Consider the following 24,845-nt stretch of genomic DNA (forward strand, 5'->3'; position numbering starts at 1 on the left):
AAGATTCATGGATGCTCTGATGTAGATCGAATGCTTAAATGTTATTTAAAGGGGCCGCAAAGCAATTAAGCATACTGATCTTGTGCAGACTGACCACAAGAAGGGTATAAGTTAACCTCATGAAATCTTTTAAATGTGAAAGTAAGAAATTGATCGAAGGAATTAACTTAATTATACATGTTTGCTAATGAAATAAAGCAATTAAAAGCCATTTGTGTAGTGTGGCTTTTGTGTTAATGGTTAAGTGCTGGTCGACCAAGATGCGCCGCTCTCGCTGCTGGCTCTCATTGAAAATGAATGACTTCCTGTCACTCTGACTCTCTCGCCGGCGGCGGTGTGAACGCACAGTAAATCTGCGACCAAAGTGGAGGCTGACATCCAGCAGAGGTTCTCAAACTGACGTACGTGAACAAAATGCTTTGTCGTTCATTTAATTCTACCTCACCTTAAAATAACATTAAAATTGAGCATGTATTTCTAGCAGGTAAAATGCCGTAAATAAACGACATTCAGTCAAATTACCTCATCTTTCGCGGTCAAAACTGACTGCATCCACGCCAGCAAATCGCGCTACATTAGTGCTGTTCTCGACAATATACTTTTGTAAAAGTGTGGATTTAGCACTATTAGCATGAAGAACAAATATAAACACAGACTGCATAGAGATTTTAGATTAAAACTCTCTTCGATATAAAAACATACCCTTCTGAGTTATTGTTTTTAATGTTGATCAAATACCAGCAAGAATGCAATCGAATCGTTTCCCAAATATCCACACGATTTTAAATGTGACATTGATTTTACACAACAGTTCAACAAACAAAAGTGTAATATTAAGTGATGTTAAACAGTATATTGTCAGTATTTTTGCTCTATTTTGCAACGAAAGCCACAGCAGAACTGCAGCACACAAGCTGTTTCGTGAACGAATCTGCGGCTTTGAACGAATCGTCAATGATTCAATGACACATTCATAAATACAGCCACTTGCTTTGATACTGAAAGAATGAATGACTCGATGATTCACTCATAAAAATAGTGACTTACCGCCACCTACGGGCAGTTTTAATGTAATATTTAAAAGTATCACATAGTTTTTATCATCATTGTATTCATTGATTTTTTTATTTTTTGTTTAAAGCATTATTTATTTTATAAAGGTATTTATAAAGGTAACAAAAATGCATTGGAAAAATCGATTTAAGAGGGCAAATATTGTCCCTTAATGGAAAAGGTGTAACTGCAGTCTAAGTGGAAAAGAGAGGGTACACAGAAGGATGTTAAGTCCCTCAGGGGGTACGACACTCTAGAAAGTTTGAGAACCACTGAAAAGGGATATGTAGAAGTGCTACTGCTAAGAGTGCAATGTCAATACAGCCTGTTACCTTGATTCACATTTTTCATAAGCTTAAATGGACTGGTCTAAAGAGAAAAACTGTAATGACTTTTGTTTAAAGACTACATATAAAATAGCTACCAAAATTAATGTTGGTAACTGTAGTTTGACTAAAACTTGACAAAAATGTGATGACTTTTCGTCGACTAAAACTAGACTAAAATATGAAAGACAAAAATGTGACTAAGACTAAAGAGCATTTTCATCTGAAGATAAAGACTAAGACTAAATCAAAAATGGCTGCCAAAATTAACACTGTTCCACACAGAGAGTGAGTAACGAATTAGGTTTTTGCATCTTCTTGCGCTTGAATATTTAAATTGCCAAGCTTTAAAGGGATAGTTCACCCAAAAATGAAAATTTGATGTTTATCTGCTTACCCCCAGCGCATCCAAGATGTAGGGGTCTTTGTTTCTTCAGTAGAACATAAATGATGATTTTTAACTGCAACCGCTGCCGTCTGTCAGTGGTATAATGCAAGTCCGAACAGAAACCGAACAGTATTTATATCATTTTTTACCTCTAATACACCACTATGTCCAACTGCATTCATCACTCGATTCGTTTGGTCTGATCGTGCTCTGACAGCGGCAGTGATGTCTCGCGCATATACTTCAATGAGAGCGAGACATCACTGCCGTTGTCAGAGCGCGATCAGACCAAACGAATCGAGTGATGAATGCAGTTGGACATAGTGGTGTAGTAGAGGTAAAAAATGATATAAATACTGTTCGGTTTCTCGCACAAACCGATCGTTTCGTGTCTTAGGACATCATTGTGTCGTCACGAGCCGCAGGGTTTAATTTGGATTTGTCTGTCGTGTTTTATTTACTCTTATAGTCCAAGTTCCCGCTGACAGACGGCAGCGGTTGCAGTTAAAAATCATCATTTGTGTTCTACTGACGAAACAAAGACACCTACATCTTGGATGCTCTGGGGGTAAGCAGATAAACATCAAATTTTCATTTTTGGGTGAACTATCCCTTTAAACTCTTGTGACGATGCAGTGCTGGCCTGTCAACTGTCCAGAGCATCATTCACGTTTGTTTACGTTCATGCTCTCACAACATTGCATTGGTAGAATTCATAAAAATATTACATTACCGCCCAACTGGTGATTGACTCCAACACATCAACGCAGGTTTTTACTCACATTTGGAGCTTGGCAAGTGTTAATTTTAGGCACTGTTTCACTGTATCACTCACTATTCTGTACAAACAATTCCGGCAGTTGGGCTGAAGATAAAAAACGGTGTCTGAAAGTTGCCGCTGGTGGTCAGTTTTTGTATAATTTTAGTTTTTGCTCAACATTTGACAATTTAAAGTGAAATTAGTATTGTGGTAATTAAATATTAACATTTATGCTGCATCAGAAACCTGTTGGAAATCAGTTTAGGAGGTACCTGTGAGTGCAGATGCTGCTTGTAACGTCATTGGCTTACAGAGCAGTGAGCCAACAAGTTTTCAGAAAACTGAAATTCAGTAATTCCGCAATTCACCACTCTGTATTCTGCTTGCAAATTCAGTCTCACGGCCTCAGGTCTCAAATCTCACCATCAATTCATTGTTTTAGTTAAAAAAAAAAACTAAATGTGATGTCTTCAGACGTGTCTCTTCCACTTTGACACCGAGCGTGACCTCTGGCAGCAGACAGTAATCTGATCTCACATCGCAACCTCAGGAACTTGTAACATTGTGGTGTCGGGGGCCAGAAACTGTAGCTGCTGGACTTTGATTCAGCAAAACTTGCTTTCTTCAGTGTCAGAACTATTAAGCTCAAACGTCACACCAAGAAATGAAATAATCATAAATGTAAAAGTACTAGGGTACATGACAGCAGAGACGGATCTTTCCATCTGCAGCAGCAGCATTTAAGTCGTTCAGCTCTATCAGAGGTTGTTGACAGACCTGGCACTCCCTGCGTTTGGCTCATCTGTCAGTCTAACCACAGTTCCTGACAGACGCTGGTCCTGCATATGTCTCAGCTGTGCCCCTTCCAGCTTCTAGAGGGGCATCTTGTTTTGATTAAAATGCCTTCGGAGCTTCTCATGCGAGATTCTGGGGCTCTGCAGCGTTTGTGCGTTTAAGAGCAGCTGTGTTCAGGCACTACCAGCGAACACATGGACTAATCACTCATGTTACCCCACTTTATTCTGACACTAACTTGTATATTAATAAGCAATTCATATGTGTTCTGCATTATGCTGCATATTTAAAAAAAAAAAAAAAAAAAAATACTAGAAAAAAAATGGTGGAACAAATGTGGGAGCTAAATATTTGCAAAGCAATAGGTGCAGAAAATGTCATAAGCATACAATTTGCATTTTGTTTGTTCATTTTATTCCGTGCATTTATTCATCATAACAATATACGGAGAACTCAAACCATTGCATCTCTTTGATGTTTTCACTCTCTAATTATCATATTAAAAAGAAGTAAAGTAACTGTGTCACCATAAATATTGTTCTAGAAATATTCTTCCTTATGGGTGCAGGATTCATCCTATTTAATCAAAAACATCATAAAGGAAATATTCAAACATCTGGTGTTCAAACCAGGGCTTTGCCACAGTAAAGGAGGAGAAGGAAAGGCATTTCATGTTCCTAACCAGTCTGCCCTGTTCTCATTCTCTCCCCTCCTCAGTTTGGAAAGCCAGGCTGGTGATGCATAAAGCAGAGAGGATCTGGAGAAACAGTCTGAAGCCTGATCACCCTTGCCTGGCCTGGGCCCCTTTACACAAATTAACCACATGTACACTCTTGCCTGCACACAAATTTCTACATTAGCAGATGACGTCCGGAGAAAATTAAATACAAGCAACAGTAAAGCGAAGACAATGATTGGAGTTGTTCGATGACAATGAATGAGTTGTTCCATAAGAACACAGAGATGAAGTTTCTACACAAATACATCTTTAAATGGGTCTTGGCAGAGGATTAACAGATGAACTAAAATCTAAGAAACTAGTCATACTGAATTTTGATTGGATGGCCCACTAAGCAACCAAATCTCACATTGGCTGTTAGATGCCAGGCTGGACATGAATGATCCCTCCGCTTTATACATGGAAAGCAGCCAAAGCATTTGGCCTCAAAGCTCATTATTCACAGATTGTTGTTAGTGCTATGCTGATGTAATCTCCAAAACCTGAAATAGCTAATCTGCAGACTGGGCCGCGCATACTGTTAATCCAGGAAAAAATTGGAGTACTTCTACAGAGTACCTGTCCTCCTTCATAGTCTGGATGAAATATTTTAGGTTATCGGTCTTCCACCGTTCCATATATGTGAGTGAAAAGGGGCTTTTTCCACTTCTAAGAAAATTGCAATTTGAATAGTATTAAAAGGATTGTAAAACCCCAAACCCGAAAATCAACATTCTGTCAACATTTACTTAACTTCATGTTGTTCCAAACCTGTATGTCTTTTTTATTCTGTGTAACATAAAAAATATATAGTTTTGAGAAATATCTAAGGTCTTTTTTTGTGCATACAATGGAAGTCAATGGCCACAAAAACCATCTGTGCTCCACAAAAGAAAGAATGTCATACAGTTTTGAAACAACATAAACGATGATAGAATTTTCATTTTTGGGTGAACTGACTCTTTAATACTATTGATTCAACAGAACGACCCCATTGACTTTAATTGTATGAACAAATAAAAAACAGACACTTTTCAAAAGAAAAATCTTATTTTGTGTTCCACAAATGAAAGAAAATCATACAGGTTTTGGATGATCTGAAGGTGAGTAAATGATGACAGAATTTTCATTTTTGGGTGGACTATTCCTGGGCAAACAGTCAGGGCTGGGCAAATCTGGCCCTTGAGATCCATTTTCCTGCAGAGTTTAGCTCCAACCTCCAACCAAACTCATCTGCCTGTATAGCTTTCTAGTAATCCTGAAGACTTGGTTAGTTTGTTCAGGTGTGTTAGATTCGGGTTAGAGCTAAACTCTGCAGGAAAATGAATCTCGAGGGTCAGAGTTGTCCACCCCTGCTTTAAATGGTCAATGGCAATAATAGTCAAACATTAGAATCACATTTTTACTCATAACTACATTTATTTTATTCACATTTTTATTCCCCAACCTACCAAAAAGTCCATATAAAAGGATTCCAATATTATTTCACATTCATACAGCAGATTAAACTTCTTATAAAGCAGCTCCTGGCCTCCTAAAAGGAAGCAATGACCTCACCAGGGTAGTTGGGCACAATGGAAATAACTGCCTACTGACTTCCTGTTCTCCCTACTGTTCCCCATGATAGGAAACAACCGTGAGAGACAAAGGTCTCTGTACTCCAAGTGGAGACATTGTGCACTCCACAAAGATACACGTCAGGGGTGCATAATGACAAATGTTGATGATTCTCCTTTCTGCCATTTTTACTGGAAATGACAATTACACAAGACTTTAGATAAGCCATTTTAGAGCACAGTAGTCATTCTACCACACCTACCTCCATAATGGTAGTTTTGAAGTAAAAAGATGGCAGACTGGGTATCTACATAAACGCCACACCAAAGCACCACACCATCAACTGGGCCAGCGGGGGTCTTGTTTACTCTTTCTCCACATAAGAGAAGCATCCCTCTCCTCTCCACTCTGCCCTCACATAACTACATCTCACTAATCAGGGGTGCGCTGCGGTCGCTGTAATCATCCTGTCATTTGGCATGAAAGCTCAAGTCTTTTGAAGAGCTTACAAGTGTTTAAAGTAGCTGGCTCAGAATCTTCCAACACGTTCTTAACTGATTTGAGACTTGTCATGACTGGTCAGGTCTTCTTGCACTTTAAATAATGACAAACTTACTTCAGTATGCAAGAGATTATGGATCTTTATGAATTCAGAAATACCATGTGCACATCTGCCTTTGTATAACTAATGCACTGTATGGAGGAAAATAGCAATAGGAGAATGACTGAAGCATTGAAAACCTGTAGCAGTGCCAGTGCCATTACCAAACCTCTCACAGACTTGCAAAAACTTAAGCCCTGTGGAAAGAAAAACAGTGTGGTTGAGTATGGGAATCTTTGAATGCAGTGCTCTGCCAAGTGTCTATGGACATCAAATGAATTTCCTCTCCTAAACTTCTACTGTTGAAACTCTTCAGCAGTGAAAACAGGCAGACAAAGAAAATCTACCTACAACCTAAAACCCAAGGCCTGGGATAAATCAGACCCGCCGGCTCTCCTAATGCAGGTCCCTCTCACCTCTGCTGTGGCCATACTCTCCCAACCTGTTTCCTCCTCATTGCCAAAGAGGTTTGTCATGACACTCAGGGAAACTCTTTCACCTAAAGCATCCAGAGGTTACAACGGAACAGCAGTCCGAATCCATCCATATTGTTTTGTTAAATAGGCAAACCTTGTGTTGGGAAAGGTTGTAACACAGGCACCTGCGGGACATTTCCCTTGAAAAACAAATCGCTTCCCTTTGCTGCTGAGCAGCTTTCAACACCACTGGTACTTGGGCGAAACCAACTAGTGGGAAATATTGCCAAATGGAGAAATTAATTGTATTATATTCCTTTTACAGTATAACTATTGTCTTAGATATTGCCTCTAATTTAAAACCTGCATACTCTAACAAGCATAAATATACCCAGCACACACAAATTTAATTCTTAAACAGATGAAATATAATGCATATACTCATTTTTAGGGTCAATAATATTTTTATTTAATTATTTTGTGCAGCAAGGATGCATTAAATTGTTCAAAAGTGACAATAAAGACATTTATAATGTTACAAAAGCTTTCTATTTCAAATAAATTCTGTTCTTTTAACTTTCTATTCATCAAAGAATCCTAAAAAATGCATCACAATTTCCACAAAAAATGAAGCAGCACAACTGTTTTCAACACTGATAATAATCAGAAATGTTTCTTGAGCAGCATATTAGAATGATTTCGGAATGATCACGTGACACTGAAGACTGGAGTAATGATGCTGAAAATAGAAGTAAATCAAATTTTAAAATAATAATAAAAAAAAAAAAATCAAATCAACATTTCTTTATCCACCATCTTGGATGGATTTTTTGTTATGAACTTATCGCAGTCCATTTTGGTATAGTCTTCTCGATTAACATGCACATCTGCATTCAAATTATTTTCATAATAATTTATGGACACAATGATGAAGCTCAGATCTATCCTTTAATGCAGGTCACTGTAATGATTCACCGAAATAATGTGGCCTTTCAAAGTTTTTTCACAGATTTTATTTTTTTTAAGAGTCTAAACACTTCTCCAAAGTTTATAACGCACAATGGATTTTGCAGGATAATGAAGTCACAAAAACTTGAAGAAATATAAGCAGTTAAGCAACATCTCTCTCAGATCTTGTTTTATCCACGCCATTAATCCAGCTCTGGACTCGTAAATCTGACTGGCCTTCTCTTGGAAGAGCCGCAGATGAGTTCAAAAGACTGTTACATCTCTTTCCCACTACCGCACAAAGTCTAGATGAGGCATATTATTCAGCACGCACTTTTGAAGGCCATCTTCCGGGTGGAACCTCACAAATCCTATCATGTTGCACCGCATACCTCCTTACCAACAACTTCTCTCCAACACCCACTCTGTGTCATGCCAAAGAAAAGTTGTCCAGACCAGGCCGTCCAGAACTCAGATAATAAAACTTGGACTTGAACTGGAGTCTCACAGAAGAAGTGCAAGCTGAACTGCTCTACTCAGTTCACATCAGGTGCTCAGTACCTCTAGAGCAAAGACAGGAAATCAAAAGCAAAGCAGGATCTGAACTGACCAAGCAACAGCTGTGAAACTGTTGGCCACAGACTACCTCAGATGTCTGATATGATTTTTCATGTCTGTAATGAAAGATCCGCTTGATCTGACAGTCACACCCACCTATCGTGCTCAGGGGGCGAAAAAAAACATGCAATAATCCATTTTCAGTGTTCCCACTTCTTTTGGCCAATGAATTTCCATGTATTTTCCATAACCTTTGTAGTCATGAAGAGTGGATAAGGATTTTTAAAATCATTTAAAAATATTGTTTTCATAGAAAATCAATTTAGCGAATTTCAGAACTTAGCATTAAGTTCTTTTATGATTTCCACAAACTGTCCAGGCCATAGAAATTAATAAAAAAAAAAAAAACCTGGAAATAAAATTCCCTGATATTTCCATGTGTGCATTAATATATTAAATCCATATTTAACTAGTCACATTTGTTTCACTCACACTGTAATCTATCTAGTGTATCTATTGTGTATTATTCTACAGGCTTTTTACAAAATTCATTCTCAGCAGGGTGCAGATTTTGACATAAAGCCCAACTAAAGAGCAATAAAGCTGCCTGGCAAGGAATGCAGAAAGAAAACATGTCACTTTATATCTGTTTTATGCCTCACTCAAATACCCTTACAACTTGCCGCTTATTTGAAAATTAAAGTGTAAAGCCAAAAGAGACAAAAGGAGAACTTTTAATGCCTTCTTTTAGGTTTTAAAATGAAAGTTACCCCAAGCTTTACTCATCCTCAAGCCATCCTAGGTGTATATGGCTTTCTTCTTTCTGATGAACACAATCAGAGTTATATTAAAGGTGCCCTAGAACTTTTTTTTAAAAGATGTAATATAAGTCTAAGGTGTCCCCTGAATGTGTCTGTGAAGTTTCAGCTCAAAATACCCCATAGATTTTTTTAATTCATTTTTTTAACTGCCTATTTTGGGGCATCATTAAATATGAGCCGATTTAGGGTGTGTGGCCCTTTAAATCTGGTGCTCCACGCCCCAAGAGCTCGCGCTTGCCTTGAACAACATAAAAAAAGTTCACACAGCTAATATAACCCTCAAAATGGATCTTTACAAAATGTTCGTCATGCAGCATGTCTAATCGCGTAAGTACAGTGTTTATTTTGATGTTTACATTGATTCTGAATGAGTTTGAGGCTGTGCTCCGTGGCTAACGGCTAATGCTACACTGTTGGAGAGATTTATAAAGAAATAAGTTGTTTATGCATTATACAGACTGCAAGTGTTTAAAAATGAAAATAGTGACGGCTCTTGTCTCCGTGAATACAGTAAGAAACGATGGTAACTTTAACCACATTTAACAGTACATTAGCAACATGCTAACGAAACATTTAGAAAGACAATTTACAAATATCACTAAAAATATCATGTTATCATGTATCAGATCAGTTATTATTGCTCTATCTGCCATTTTTTGCTATTGTCCTTGCTTGCTTACCTAGTCTGTTGATTCAGCTCTGCACAGATCCAGACTTTCTGCCCTTGTCTAATGCCTTTTATAATGTTGGGAACATGGGCTGGCATATGCAAATATTGGGGGCGTACATATTAATGATCCCGACTGTTACGTAACAGTCAGTGTTATGTTGAGATTCGCCTGTTCTTCGGAGGTCTTTTAAACAAATGAGATTTATATAAGAAGGAGGAAACAATGGAGTTTGAGACTCACTGTATGTCATTTCCATGTACTGAACTCTTGTTATTTAACTATGCCGAGGTAAATTCAATTTTTGAATCTAGGGCACCTTTAATAAATATCCTGACGCATCCAGGCTTTATAATGGCAGTGAACGGAACCAATGAGTATGATGCTGAAGAAAGTGCATCCATCCATCATAAGTGTACTCCACACGGCTCCAGGGGATTAATAAAGCAAAGCAATGCATTTGTGTAAGAAAAATATCCAAATTTAACAATGTATAAAGTAAAATATCTAGCTTCCACCAGATTTTCCGTATTCAACTTATGAAGAAAGTGTAATGCCTCTCGCAGTTCAAAACACTTATGCTACGTCCTACGCCTTCCATATTCAACTTTTGAAAAAAGCGTAACTGACGCTACATGTAAGAAAAATATCTTCTGGCGGAAGCTGGATATTTTACTTTATAACTTGTTAAATATGGATATTTTTCTTACACAAATGCATCGCTTCGCTTCAGAAGGCCTTTATTAACTCCCCAGAGCCGTGTGGAGTACACATTTATGATGGATGGATGCACTTTCTTCAGCTTCATACTTGTTGGTCCCATTCACTAGCATTATAAAGCACGGATCCATCAGGATATTTATTTATATAACTCCAATTGTGTTCTTCAGAAAGGAGTAAGTCATATACATCAAGGATGGCTTGAGGGTGAGTAAAGCTTGGAGTAATTTTCATTTTAAAGTGAACTAATCCTTTAACGTCTTAAAATCTAGTTCTTTCCATAAACTCCCAGGTTTCCAGGTATGGAAACTAAACCACAAATCCACCTTTTTTAAATTTAAAGCCACACTTGATCTAGCTAAATCAGGAAAGTCTTACTGAAACATCTAATGTAAACATGGAAAAACAAACTCCTCATATTTATGTTAGCATTGTGAGCATCAACAGTCCTTCATGAAACAGAAAGATATTATCTGCTGTATCAGTCATTCTGTACCAATATAAGCAACCACATTAAAGAGATGGATGAATATAAATGTGAGTATGAGGGTGTGTGTGTGTGACCCCGAGACACCTCTACAGCATGGAAACATATCTCTCACCATGAACTTCAACTCAACCCTGACTCCTCTCTCTCCAGCACGCTTCAGACGCTGAGATCAGATTTCTGCATGAAAAGAAGACTAAGAGGAACCGCACTTTGTACAGCAACATAAACCCCTCTATATCAGATCACTGTTAGCAAGAAAGGCACTTTAGGGTGCAAGAGAGCCTTAATAGTTGTTACCACGTGTGATTAAACACCACGTGTTCGGTTATTGTGACCGTCCCTTTCATGTAACAGGGTAGTCTATACCACCTGCGATATTTGTGGCCCATGTGCCACGTCATCGTGGTGGCAACTGCAACAGCAATAATCACAAACAATTGGTATGACCATATATGCCATGCGATGGTACAATGATGTATTCGGCTGTACCATTTGCACCATCAGTGACATAATTTAAAACATCCAACAAAGAGCAGAAATCTATAGTATAATAAAACAAATGATATTAACTGAAAGAGAACATTTCATTAGTAAAGTATGTAATTAACTATCTTTAAAAAAGACATATGTAATATATAAAACAGTTTTGAGCTCAATTTATTGCAAAAAAACTATCAAATTAAATACAATGCTTTAACTGTGACATAAATTTTAGGTATACCACACACTCACCATACAAGTGAATTTGTACATGAATATGTAATATAGTTAAGCATTTTAGGGTTAAATTTCCTCCAAAAAAAAAAAAATGTAATGGGATCCAACTTTGTGCCCGTGAGCTTTCAAAATTGAGAAACTTTGCCTTACAACAATGTGTGATAGACCTGAAATGCACTCACTCAGTAGGGCATTATTCAACCTCAGCACAAAGTGTTCCTTCATTTGTTTAAATAGACTGACTGATATATGAATATGAAGCTAATAAAATGTCTACCACTGACCATTTCCCAACATTGTATAGAACAATTTTCTAATCTAATGAAGACTACTCCTCCTTAGGGGAGTCAGTCTGCACTCCCTTCAATCCCATAGTCAAGGAAAGTGAATTCCACTGGCCTGACGTACGTTTTTACTTTCACAGTCTTTCATACAGGAATTCAAAACTATTTCGAGCTTAGTAAGAGCCTATGTGTAATGTCTAGAGAGAAAAGTACTGAAAGGATAGAAATCATAGACCTGGATGACTGTTTCAAACACCAATTTCAAGGTTCAAACTGGGGAATGAAAGATATTTGATGTGATGTATAACATCTGTCATTGCTAATAAGTTAACAAACTGTAAAAAATAAGGGAACTCTACGGTGAAAAATTCAGATGTAAGAGAACTATGTTCCCATCAGCTCATTTAATTAAAAACAGCTGAGAGTGCCCTGTTTTGGAATAACCTTGACATGTAATTTAAAACAAACTTCTTATGATAAATCAGCATGGTCTTAGCCAAAATCATGGGTATCATCCAAGTATACTAAGAAGCATGCAGGCTTATGAAAAGCTCCTTGGGTCATCTTTAAGAGTTGTAGTTTACAGCTCCGGGATTAAAACAGAGAACATATGTTCCTTAAAGATGTAGCTAGCAAGAGGCTAATGATTACTTCCAGCAGGACTAGCAAAGCCTGCTAGGCTAATTACATCTGATAAAATCAATCCAGCTTTTGTCCATGCTCTTGCTTGGCCTGGCTATCAACTTTAAAATAAGAAAACACACCTTTAACAAAAGATGTTATCAGTCCACAAATAACTGTATTTTGGTGCATTTTTGGCAACTTTGCATGTACAACTTGATTTATTACATACAATTAAAGTACTGTGTCAATAACATGGTAGAGGACTAATCAGATGGTTAAAGCATGCCATTTTGATACACTACTGTTCAAAAGTTTAGAGCTGCTAAGATTTTTTGATGTTTTTTAAAATAAATCTGTTATGCACATCAAATTCTGTGAAAATATTATATATTATTGCAATTTAAAATAACAGTTTTCTATTTTTTATATGTTTTAAAGTGTAATTTATTCTTGTGATGGCAAAGCTGAATTTTCAGCATCATTACTCCAGTCTTCAGTGTCACATGATCCTTCAGAAATCAAAAGCTGATTTGCTGCTCAAGAAACATTTCTTATTATTATCAATGCTGAAAACAGTAGTGCTACTTGATATTTTTATAGTGTCTATTTACACCGAGTGCAAACAGCTACCTTGTTGTCAAAGGCTTTTAAAACTAACTCCATCCACTAATGTCTAGTTGGGCCAGACAAAATTACAAAATAAACCCATCTTATAACAGGAGTAGGGGTGAGGAGAGCAAGGTGGATGGCGGATAACTTGATGCGATGGATCTGAGTTTGAATCCAAACTCATTCTTCTCCCTTTTCCCATTGCATATCAGATCAAAAAGGCATTTATTTTAAATAAAAATGAAGAAAACAACTGAAAAGTGGAAATAAAGTGCCTCCTAGTAGGAATAAAGTGTTTATTGGGTAGGGGTAGGTGTAGGGAGGGCTTTATTGTCCTAATAAGGCAACATCCATTTAATTATTTTAATAAATATAATCATTTACACTCAATATGTTGTTATTATTGCATGCTGTTTTATAATTACAACAATACTCTGAGGTTCAGATAGTATCTTCCACTATTTGCACTAAGTATAGTGCAAACAGTCTAACATCTATTTACCTTTAGTGCAAAGAAAATACTGCTATTTTTGCTTTGTGTAATCAGCCTCTGCCTAATATTTTAGTGGAAACATTTTTTCAGGACTCTGGAACAGTATTTATTTGAAATATTTTTGTAACTATGTAAAAGCCTTTACTGACACTTTTGATCAATTTAATGCGTCCTTACCGAATAAGGGCCAGATTTACTAACAGCTTGCGCTGTTAGTAAATGACATGCAGTGCAAAATTTGCGCTGAAAAGGCATGGACTAAGTTATTTTTGCGTCTGACCTTATTGCATATGCATTTGTAGGAGTTTCCCTTTCAGATGCAAAATTTAGGGGAGGAGACTATTTAAATGACTCACGCAACGCGATTTACTAATGTTTGCGCTAGTCAATTTACTGGTATTTGCGTCATTATTTAACACCCAAAAAAAGCATGTCTTAACCCATTTTGCAACATGGCTGCAATTGTTGCTGCTAGACACCACAGAGAACAGAGAGCGCATGGTAGAAGGGAGAAAATATTTTCCACTCTTATTAATTTCCTTGGAATGCCAGAGGAAGACGTTATCCGAACATATCGTTTGCCAAGCCATGTTGGCCTAGGGTGAATTCAGGTTGATTGGGACACTTTTTCCAATTCATCTCATTGGCAAAAAATGTCCCAATCTCCCTGAATTCACCCTGTATATATGTAAGTTGAGCCTGTGTCGACCCACACCTGATGAGCATCAGCTCTGCTTATTTGCGACCCAATGCTATTTGCACTGCTCTTAGTAGATTGCGTCGGTCATAATGTAAATGTTTTGACTGCGTCTGTGTTCTTTAATTTGCAGGTCAGCAGTGGATCACGTGCAAAACTTGCCACTCCCATCGCCGCATTTGTGGAATGACACGCGCTAATTTGCCCCTTTTAGCAAATCTGGCCATAAAATTATTAATTTCATTAAAAAAACAATCAAAAAATCTCACTGAATACTGACTTTTGAAAAGTAGTGTACACCATCACAAGGTAAGTATTGAGGTACATGGAGAAACAGAGTACCAAAAAGTAAATTGGTATTACCACATACTTTATCAAGTGATAATTATTTCTATAGAAAAATGTAAGAGATAACTTATAACTTAAGATAACTTTCAACAGTCAGGTAGGTCTTATTGTGTAAAATAAGCAACTACCAATCTTTATTGCCATTGTGCGGCATATATAATAGCATTATCTTACATAACAGCATAATTAAATAATAACAATTATTATTATTAATAATAATATGATTGTTGTTGTTGTCATTACCATTATTATGCAACCTAACAATAATACATAATAGCATTATGCAACCCATGATGGAGTTCAAAAGTTCCTCCGCATCAAATTGGTACGGGTCGAGTGCTACATTCCAGTTAAAGTAACTGATCTTTGAAAGTGTAAAACTGAACTGCTCTCTGAAACACATTTAATCACAACTGGAATGTTCAGGGGATCAGACTAAGGGGCATAAACAACAGCTAAAGACCACTGTAAGGATTGCTGATGCCAAATATCCCATATAAATAGCTTCAGAAGAAGGTTTCAGAATGGTTTTCTTAACCAAAATACAAAGCATTGAAAATTTCAAGCTGACATATGCTTTTACTCTGCAATAAAAACACACCACAGCACAAGCAGCATTGCTCAAAATCATGTGGGGTTATCAGTGAGGAAGTGCTGGTAGGAAAGGGCCGTCTCTCAGAACAATACTATCTGACAGCTCTGAAGCTGCTCTGCCCACTTCTCCTCAGTCAAATGGCCCCATTACTGACTTCTAACAGTGGCAAGTTTAGCGCTCTGTTTGATACACCGTAAGGCTTGATGACTCACTATGGAGCAAATGAGTGGCTGCGCTTTTCCATCCCAGGAGTGGCAAACAATGAGGAGCCACACATGCACATTAAAATGAAATAACTCAAGACACAAAAATGCCTTGCTAGCACTCAGTGCTAATCTAAAAAAAGGACTCCCGAGTTTGTCCACAATACATTTTATAAACTGCCCTTGTAAAATGCAAACATGTGGAGACTAAATGACCACCCACAATTCATGTGGGTTTAGTTTCAAGCTTTGAATAAATTGAGAGTTTGCAAATTTGGTTCTGTCATTTTACTCTAAATTTTCCTATAAGCTTTATATATGTCATATTTAATCTGACATTTAAAGGTGAAGTGTGTAATTTTTCTGATGTTTAAAATATTTTCTCCTCTCCAAGTTTAATATTGGCCTGTTTGAGTGATTCAATATGTCACGTTCTGGCTCAACCAATGGTGCGGGTAATATTAACTAAGCTTATAAACATAAATAAGCACTTTTAAAGGGATAGTTCACCCAAAAATGAGAACTCTGTCATCATTTTCTCACCTGACTTTCTTTTGCAGAAAAAAAGAAGATATCTTGAAAAAGGTCTTGTTTTTTTGTCCATACAGCACTGACTTTCATTACATGGACAAAAACAGAATACTTTCTTTTGTGTACCGCAGAAGAAAGTCATACATGAGTAACGATGGAATTTTTTGAGTGAACTATCCCTTTAACACCTCTGCTGTTTGCAAGACCAAATTGTAGGCGAATAGAGAAACAATGGCTTAGATGGTCTATACTGAGCAGTGGCTACAACGTCTTCCCATCCGCAGTGTTTAAGGCGGAGTTGGTGTAAATCAAAGCCGCAAAGGCAGTCATTGGAAGAACCGCTCTGACATTACTGTGGACAGGCTGAGAAGAGACGAGATCTGCTCTCACTGAGGGCTGGATATACTGCAGGCCGCAACCACACACACACACCACAGGTTGGCTCTGAGGATGCCCTCACTGGAGAACAACCTTCCACACTGCACACGCTATCCACCCCCTTCATTCATGTTCCCCCAAGTCCACATACAGCACATTTTACAGCCACAAACGTTGAGAAAAGCAGATTACTGCCTGTTCTTTCTCACATTATTTTATTTACCTTTAGATTTATAGACCCAATGAAATCGCCTATCGGACATGTTTCTTTCCTGTGTTGATGTATTACTTCCTATAGAAACAGGAAGTTTTGGACAGGAAACTTCTATTTCTGGCTATTGTTTATGAAGTTGATTTGCTACTTGTTAGTTGTTTGCAGGAGGTATAATCGCATTCTAGAGAGCATCCGATTGGACAATAATCTGTACAGTGCAGGATGAGTCATCAATAATTCTGGTTCATCCTAAATGAGCGAGACTGTAAATTTTAAATGTTTATTTCTGATAATGGTTCATTTAACTTTAACTTTAAAAAGCATACACTACCTTTTGAAAAGTTTGGGGTTGTAAGATTTTTTTGTTGTTTTTGAAAGAAATCTCTTATGCTCACCAAGACTGCATTTTTTAATTAAAAAGAAATACAATAAAAAAAACAGTAATACTGTGAAATATATTATAATTTAATATAACTATTTTAATATATTTTAAACTGTAATTAATTCCTGTAATGGCAAAGCTGAATTTTTGGCAGCCATTACTCCAGTCTTCAGTGTCACATGATCCTACAGAAATCATTAAAGGATTAGTTCACTTCAGAATTAAAATTTCCTGATAATTTACTCACCCTCATGTCATCCAAGATGTTCATGTCTTTCTTTCTTCAGTCGAAAAGATATTAAGGTTTTTGAGGAAAACATTCCAGGATTTTTCTCCTTATAGTGGACTTCAACAGCTACCAACGGGTTGAAGGTCCAAACTGCAGTTTCGCATCGCAGAGCTAGTGCAAGACGAGCATGTAGAGCCCTTTGAAGCTGCATTGAAACTGCAATTTGGACCTTTAGCCCGTTGGTAACTGTTGAAGTCCACTATAAGGAGAGAAATCCTGGAATGTTTTCCTCAAAAACCTTAATATCTTTTCGACTGAAGAAAGACATAAACATCTTGGATGACAAGGGGGTGAGTAAATTATCAGGAAATTTTAATTCTGAAGTGAACTGATCCTTTAATAATATGCTGATTTGGTGCTAAAGAAACATTTCATATTGTTATCTATGTTCTTTGATAATAGAGTTCAAAAGAACAGCATTTATCTGAAAACAAATCATGTGTAACAAATGTCTTTACTGTGACTTTTGATCAATTTAATGCATCCTTGCTGAATAAAAGTATTAAAGTTTATTTACAAAATATTAATCTCCAACGCATGTTCAAAAGAGCACCATAACGCTTGCGTGTTATGTTGATGTGAGAGAAGACGTTGTTGCGTGAACACGCGTTGGAGATTAATATTTTGTAAATAAAGTGCTAAAAAAAAATTTTCTCCCACAAAACAAAGCACTCACATCACTTCATAAAACTGAGGTTAGACCACTGGAGTCAAATGGATTACTTAAATGATGTCTTTATTACCTTTCTAGGGCTTGAAAATGGTAGTTGCGTAGGCTGTCAATGGAGGGACAGAAAGCTCTCAGATTTCATTAAAAATCATTTGTGTTCAGAAGATGAAAAAGTCTTACGGGTTTGGAATGACATGAGGGTGAGTAATTAAGGACAGAATTTTCATTTTTGGGTGAACTAACCCTTTAATTAAAAAAAACAAAAACAAAAACATACTGACTCCAAACTATTTAAAGGTGCCCTAGATTCAAAAATTGAATTTACCTCGGCATAGTTAAATAACAAGAGTTCAGTACATGGAAAAGACATACAGTGAGTCTCAAACTCCATTGTTTCCTCCTTCTTATGTAAATCTCATTTGTTTAAAAGACCTCCGAAGAACAGGCGAATCTCAACATAACACAGACTGTTACGTAACAGTCGGGATCATTAATATGTACGCCCTCAATATTTGCATATGCCAGCCCATGATCGAGGCATTACACAAGGGCAGCCAGTATTAATGTCTAGAGCCCGACCGATATATCGGCCGGCCGATATTATCGGCCGATATGAGCTAATTGCATTTAAATCGGCATCGGCGTTTATAACGGCCGATGAAACATGAGAAACAGAGTCTCATGCTTCACTCATGTTATGAGTGTTGCATAGTTTGCCCACCAGAGGGAGCTCTGCAACTCCCCAGTTGACAACAGTGCCAGAAATCCACTACAGAAGAAAGTATTGTTGTACTCTTTTGACGGTGAGTCTGTCGTTCGTCATGTGAAATGATTGTAGATTTAGTTCATACACTGTATATAAAAACAGTGTGGTAGTTCTAGCTAACGGTCCTATCATTATCACTTCTAAATATTTTGTAACATCACTTACAGCCGCTAATGCATTGCTATATTAGATTACCCACAAAGCTAATACCATGTTTATCAGTGGAAGAGCGCGAACGTTAATAAGAGGTCAAACTATAACGTTAGCGTTTAACTTATTCTAAATATATCTGCAGTGTTTCCCATTTAACTTATTTTAATTTTATTTTCAATTCATTGACATGGTTTTGTGGAATATTGAATTTGTTTGGTATAGCTCTTTTACTTTAACTTTAGTATTATAATTTATTTACAGTACACACACAGACTGTTAAAACCAGCTTCAACTGGAAGTAAGTAAAACTGTTAAATGTTTAAAACCAGACTGTTTTTTGATCATTTAAAAATATATACTTTTGATGTGCAATTGTTTAGTCATTGAGACTGTAATCTAAGGCTTTTTTTAACATAATCCCTTCTGGAAAATGGTTTATACAGCCCACATACATAGAACAGGCAGATATTTTGCTATTGAATGTTGTGTAAGTGTAGTTTATAGGAAATGGGTCTAATATCCAGTTTATTTTCAAAATCAAAATATCGGCTTATAAATCGGCTCTTTTCAAGTTAATATCGGCATCGGCATCGGCCCCCAAAAATCCATATCGGTCGGGCTCTATTAATGTCTGGATGTGCAGAGCTGAATCAACAGACTAGGTAAGCAAGCAAGGACAACAGCGAAAAATGGCAGATGGAGCAATAATAACTGACATGATCCATGATATCATGATATTTTTAGTGATATTTGTAAATTGTCTTTCTAAATGTTTCGTTAGCATGTTGCTAATGTACTGTTAAATGTGGTTAAAGTTACCATCGTTTCTTACTGTATTCACGGAGACAAGAGTCGTCGCTATTTTCATTTTTAAATACTTGCAGTCTGTATAATGCATAAACACAACTTCATTCTTTATAAATCTCTCCAACAGTGTAGCATTAGCCGTTAGCCACGGAGCACAGCCTCAAATTCATTCAGAATCAAATGTAAACATCCAAATAAATACTGTACTTACGCGATTAGACATGCTGCATGACGAACACTTTGTAAAGATCCATTTTGAGGGTTATATTAGCTGTTTGAACTTTTTTTATGTTGTTTAAGGCAAGCGCGAGCTCTTGGGGCGTGGAGCATGAGAATTAAAGGGCCACACACCCTGAATCGGCTCATTTCTAATTATGCCCCAAAATAGGCAGTTAAAAAATGAATTAAAAAAAATCTATGGGGTATTTTGAGCTGAAACTTCACAGACACATTCAGGGGACACCTTAGACTTATATTACATCTTTTAAAAAAAAGTTCTAGGGCACCTTTAACGGTAGTGTATATATGACCTCAAATATATGACTTAAAGTCATAACAAACAAATTTTGACTTCATGGGGTCTTTAAGTGTTTGATGGAATTCTCATTGATTTATTCTGGGGATGGTTTATTAGACCAAAATCATACCAATGACTGTGTTCTAATAAAACACACCCAGAATAAATAAACAAATGTCATATTTTCTAATTAGTCACCTTGAAAAAGCTTTACAAGAAAAAGGCCTCTAAATCCAGCTTCACAATTTCCCCCCAGCATTTGTCTTTTTATTTTCATCCACATTCACACAGTTCACCCAACACACCCTAAGGCACACTCTAAACAGCACTATGGATTTGGACAAGATTTGTGGACTAGATTGTGAAAAAGAGAAAAAGGATGAAAATGAAACCCTGTTCTGCGTGGTATTTGTGATGCCCAGCCTATTTTTACGATTTTATAGCTTTTTTTAAAAAAAAGTTCCACCAAAATAATCAACAAGTCAAAAGGAACAAAACAAGAAAGAACGAAAGGCTAGCTAGTGATGGTTAATGAGGACCATATGCCTACCTTCACTGGTAGCTGCATTCTTTGGAGCTTTGGTTGATGTCTGATCCGTACTTGAACTCAGGTCGGAGGAAATACTGGAACTGCCTTTCCCTAAGATCACAAAGAACACCCCAGGACACATCAGGACACTCAGAGAAACAACACCAATTGAGAATCAACATATTAGCCTTAAACAGCAGAAGCCGGAACAAGATAAAAAACACATGCAATTATCAAAACTGCTTCTTATATTGAGCACACTTACACATCTGTACATATATGATGCTTTATACACAATACAAAAAACTGTATATCAACACATTATGTTATGTCAAGAGTGCACAAATAAAAAAAAATGAATGTGTAATGTTTAAAAGAAATGAATGCAACAGAATCACCGAATCCGAATACAATAAATGCCAAGCATTCTTTTTCTGTCCATCACAAACTTAGAATAACAAACCAAATGCCTCCCAGAGATTCTCCCCAATGGCAGGGATAAGAAAAAACTGAAAGCTGAAGCTCTTTACAAATCACATTACAGAAAGACATGGCCAAAGAAACACAGTCCCAGCTAAATTTGAATTACGCATGCAAGTGCCATTCATTTGAGTTCATCACATAAAAACAACATATTATATAAAGACCATCAAAGTTACTAGAAAACTATATAAAAAAAACAAGCCAAAACAATTGTTTTGGTGATGATGAAGTTCTTTGGAATGCTAAATGAGGAGCCTTTTGTTTTACAAATCTCTCAACAATAGTAAGCCTAAACCTTGTGTTTCTTTCAATTTGCAATTTGATTATTTGTGCCGTTTCCTCTGTGTTTCTGATTAATTTTGAATCGACGCAACCGATAACCAGAAGAACAAATGTATTTCTGGTTTTTTTTTGGATAACAGTAAACCTAAAACAACATGCCCTGGTGTGAATGTTTCCTAAACACTCCTGTTTGTTTCAATGGCACTTCAGAGCATCAGGTCACGTATGAGGCATGTTTACAGGCTCGATGAGAGAGCAAACACAACTAGAGTTCACATAAGCTTTTATTTTACCATAAATGGTCTGACTGATGGAGCTTCCACATGCTGAGCAAAAAAATGTGTTTTGCTCAGTAAACAAACCTGTTTTTCACTAAATAGTCTCACAGTGATATCACTAAAGACATTTCAGGCCAATTTTTTTTTTTTTTAAATGATCAGTTAAATCAGTCAACCGAAGTGGAAGCTGCTCAGACACTAACCTTGAATTCATCTTCTGATTACATCACAAGCATTGTTTATTGTTCATTGTCTCTGAAGAATGTGCTTCACTGCCGATGAGATTAACTGACTGAATATTACATTAATGGAATTCTGCAAAGCTACTGCTGCCACAACCACTCATTTCACATGAAGACTTTAAATAGAAGCAAACACCTTTTTTAATTATGGAGAGAACAATGAATACGAGCAAGGTATTTACAATAAAAACAGTGTGCAGATTTAACTATTTCTTTTATTATTTGCAAAGTACAAATGTTTGATTGTACATTAGTTCTAAAGTTTACATTGTCACAATTACATAAAGGCCTTAAACCGACCAAAAAAGTGCTGTATATCTATATCTGTGACTGTACAAAATAAATTCATGACATGAGATTTGTCATAATTCACTATAATTTGGATGGTTTCCTTTGGATAACTTATTTGGATAAAAAAAAAATTGCACTGGAATAGATCCAGGACATCCTTATTTTATTTTAAGGAAGAAAATATGGTCTTTGACAGCGACTCCCTCTGTTAGAGGTTCATATAGTCGTCAAATTAAACATGAACAAACATTTGCTTTAATGCATCCATGATGCACTAAAGGCTCATAGTGTATTGTTTGTAAAACAAATAATGGAAAGAAAGGTGGTACTTAGTAAAAATATCTCATGGCTGACATTAGAATAAACAATAGTAAATATTTTAATGCATTTAAGCCACTAAAATGCCTCTTTACAGGGAAAAGTGCACATTTTGTTGGTTTACAAACTAAACTGCAGTTTTTAGTGCATTTGAATGCAAGTCATCTCGTCTTACTATGCTTAATGAAATCAAGAGAGCTACGTAGAAATAATTAATCTAACCAGTAATAACTGATCTAATCAGCAGACAACATCAACTTTGAAAGGCAAAAGATGGTGATATGTGAAATACACAAATTAAAGAGCTGCATGTGGGAAAATTTTAGTTTTTTTCACTGAATGCCAGTCTTGAGGGCCAAACCTTGACCTTCCAGAGAAATCTGCTGTGCTTTAAAAGACCACAAGTCTCTCACACTGCCAAGAACTCACTCTTTAGGAGCAAAATCTCTGGCAGTAATGCTTATGGTTATTAGGACATGATCAGTGGCAACCTTCAGCATTCTCATTTAAAAGGACTCTGCCTTGGCCTCTAATCACTGTTGTACACCTATATGTTGGGAGAAATGAGATTTGCCCACAATCTAAGATGATAGAATGCATTAGGCCATGATTCCCAGTTTATTAAAGTACACACACCTTCTGTTGATGGTTACTTTAGTAAAAGCAGTCAGCTTAAATTGTGCTCTCCGATGTTGGCACACACTCGTTCCTTATTAGCTCTAAACATATACCTCTTAAGTCCTCATAAAGCTGCTTCGGGCACCATGCTTTTTTTTTGTTTTTTTGTTTTGTCTGTGACAAAAGGTAAACAGAGGAGGATATCAGTCACTTAAAAAAAGAATGCATATAAGGCTCAAATATTATAGATTTATAGGCATATTTGTTGAAGTATGAATACCAAAATTCTGAAATACTAAAAAAATTAAGTGTTGAAACAATTAATAATGTCACATGCATTTAAATTTGTTTTAGCATTATTCTCATGTATGAATCCAGTATTCAAATTCAGAAAATAAACTCTTCGAGTACCTTTCAGCCTTACAAAATGCAGTTCATATAGAGACATGACAGAATTATAATGATGCATATGTATGTCTGTATGTATATAATGGCCAAACGCCATCAACATCAGAAAGTCTTTTCACTGCTCATCTTTAAAGGGTACCTTTCAAATCAAAAGCTCATGCTATGACAGAAAATGAGATGATTGCTGCAAAGCTACTGTTGCCCACAAAGAATAACGGGGAATAGTGACGTTGACACAACTATGGCTGCTGTACACCGAGATTTAACAGTGGAAAAGGAGCATTGTGGCTGGCTGTAAGAGTTTGATTCTGGCACTCACCTTCACTCCCGCTCTGTTTCCCATTGTTCGCACCCATCCTGTGGAATGCATAATCTACCCTCTGCGCTCCAGAAAAGTATCCATATGCGTAAAACACTTACGGCTAAAGAAAAGATGTCATGAAAATCCGTAAAAGACCGCGTTCAAATACAGTTCGATCCTGTAATGCAACTAGAAGAGTAGAAATAACGGTAAAAGTCAGAGCAACTATTATGCAATCGGTTAAAACTAAGCGCAGTTCCACACACGACAGTTTAAAAACTGTATTACTTCAGATACAATGTTGGCTCTGCATTTTCTTCATGTTAAAAGCTCTTCGTCTCCAGACAGCGCGTAGTCATCCAAAGGAGAGACTGGAAACCAGATACTTGTTGCGTCAGGAGCACGCATACGCTCTTGCAGAATCTGTAACCATGAGTACACTTCAGCGCGACTCACTTTGACCTAATATCCTCCCTCTTTCCTGTACAGTAACTACAGTAATAGTATTTTTTCGATTTCACTTCTAACTATAAATTGGAGCTAGACAAAGCCTATTTATATAGCACATTTCATACACAAATGGTAATTCAAAATGTTTTACATAAAAGTGACTTTAAAAGTCATAAAAGGTACAAAAAAATAACAAAAAATGACATTCCAATAGTTTCTAGTTTTATTTTCAATTAGTCGCTACTTAATCCGTTGCTACTATCTCAGTAGTAACCTAGGCTAAATATTCCATTGTTAGCCTACTTCAAAATGCGAATTTGTCCATTTATTCTATTCATATCCAAGTAATATTTCTCGTACCTATTTAAGTTTTACTAGTAACTGTTTTTACTATTTATTTCTTATGTATCATGGCAATAGTTGCTATCATTTTAACTATTTATTTGAAACGAACAAATTTATTAAGCTCTAATATGTATCTAAATTGTTACTAGTAAAATATGTAATTTTAGTAGCGAGATTTTGATTGAACTTTAAAATTGATATAGC

At 36.6% G+C, this 24,845-nt stretch overlaps 1 protein-coding gene across 1 annotated transcript in view; it reads right to left on the reverse strand.

The window, feature by feature from the left end:
- Nucleotides 1–24,340, reverse strand: part of fbxl7 (F-box and leucine-rich repeat protein 7) — a 43,009-nt gene extending 18,669 nt beyond the window's left edge. Inside the window, exons 1-2 of the mRNA XM_048164057.1 lie at nucleotides 23,865–24,340; nucleotides 20,647–20,736 (exon numbers count right to left, since the gene is read on the reverse strand). Of these exons, the coding sequence (XP_048020014.1) occupies nucleotides 20,647–20,736; nucleotides 23,865–23,901 (127 nt within the window). The 5' untranslated portion in view covers nucleotides 23,902–24,340. The remainder of the gene's footprint in view (nucleotides 1–20,646; nucleotides 20,737–23,864) is intronic.
- Nucleotides 24,341–24,845: the final 505 nt, after the last annotated feature.

The sequence above is a fragment of the Megalobrama amblycephala genome, linkage group LG17, assembly GCF_018812025.1.
Source record: "Megalobrama amblycephala isolate DHTTF-2021 linkage group LG17, ASM1881202v1, whole genome shotgun sequence".
NCBI classification, from domain to species: domain Eukaryota; kingdom Metazoa; phylum Chordata; class Actinopteri; order Cypriniformes; family Xenocyprididae; genus Megalobrama; species Megalobrama amblycephala.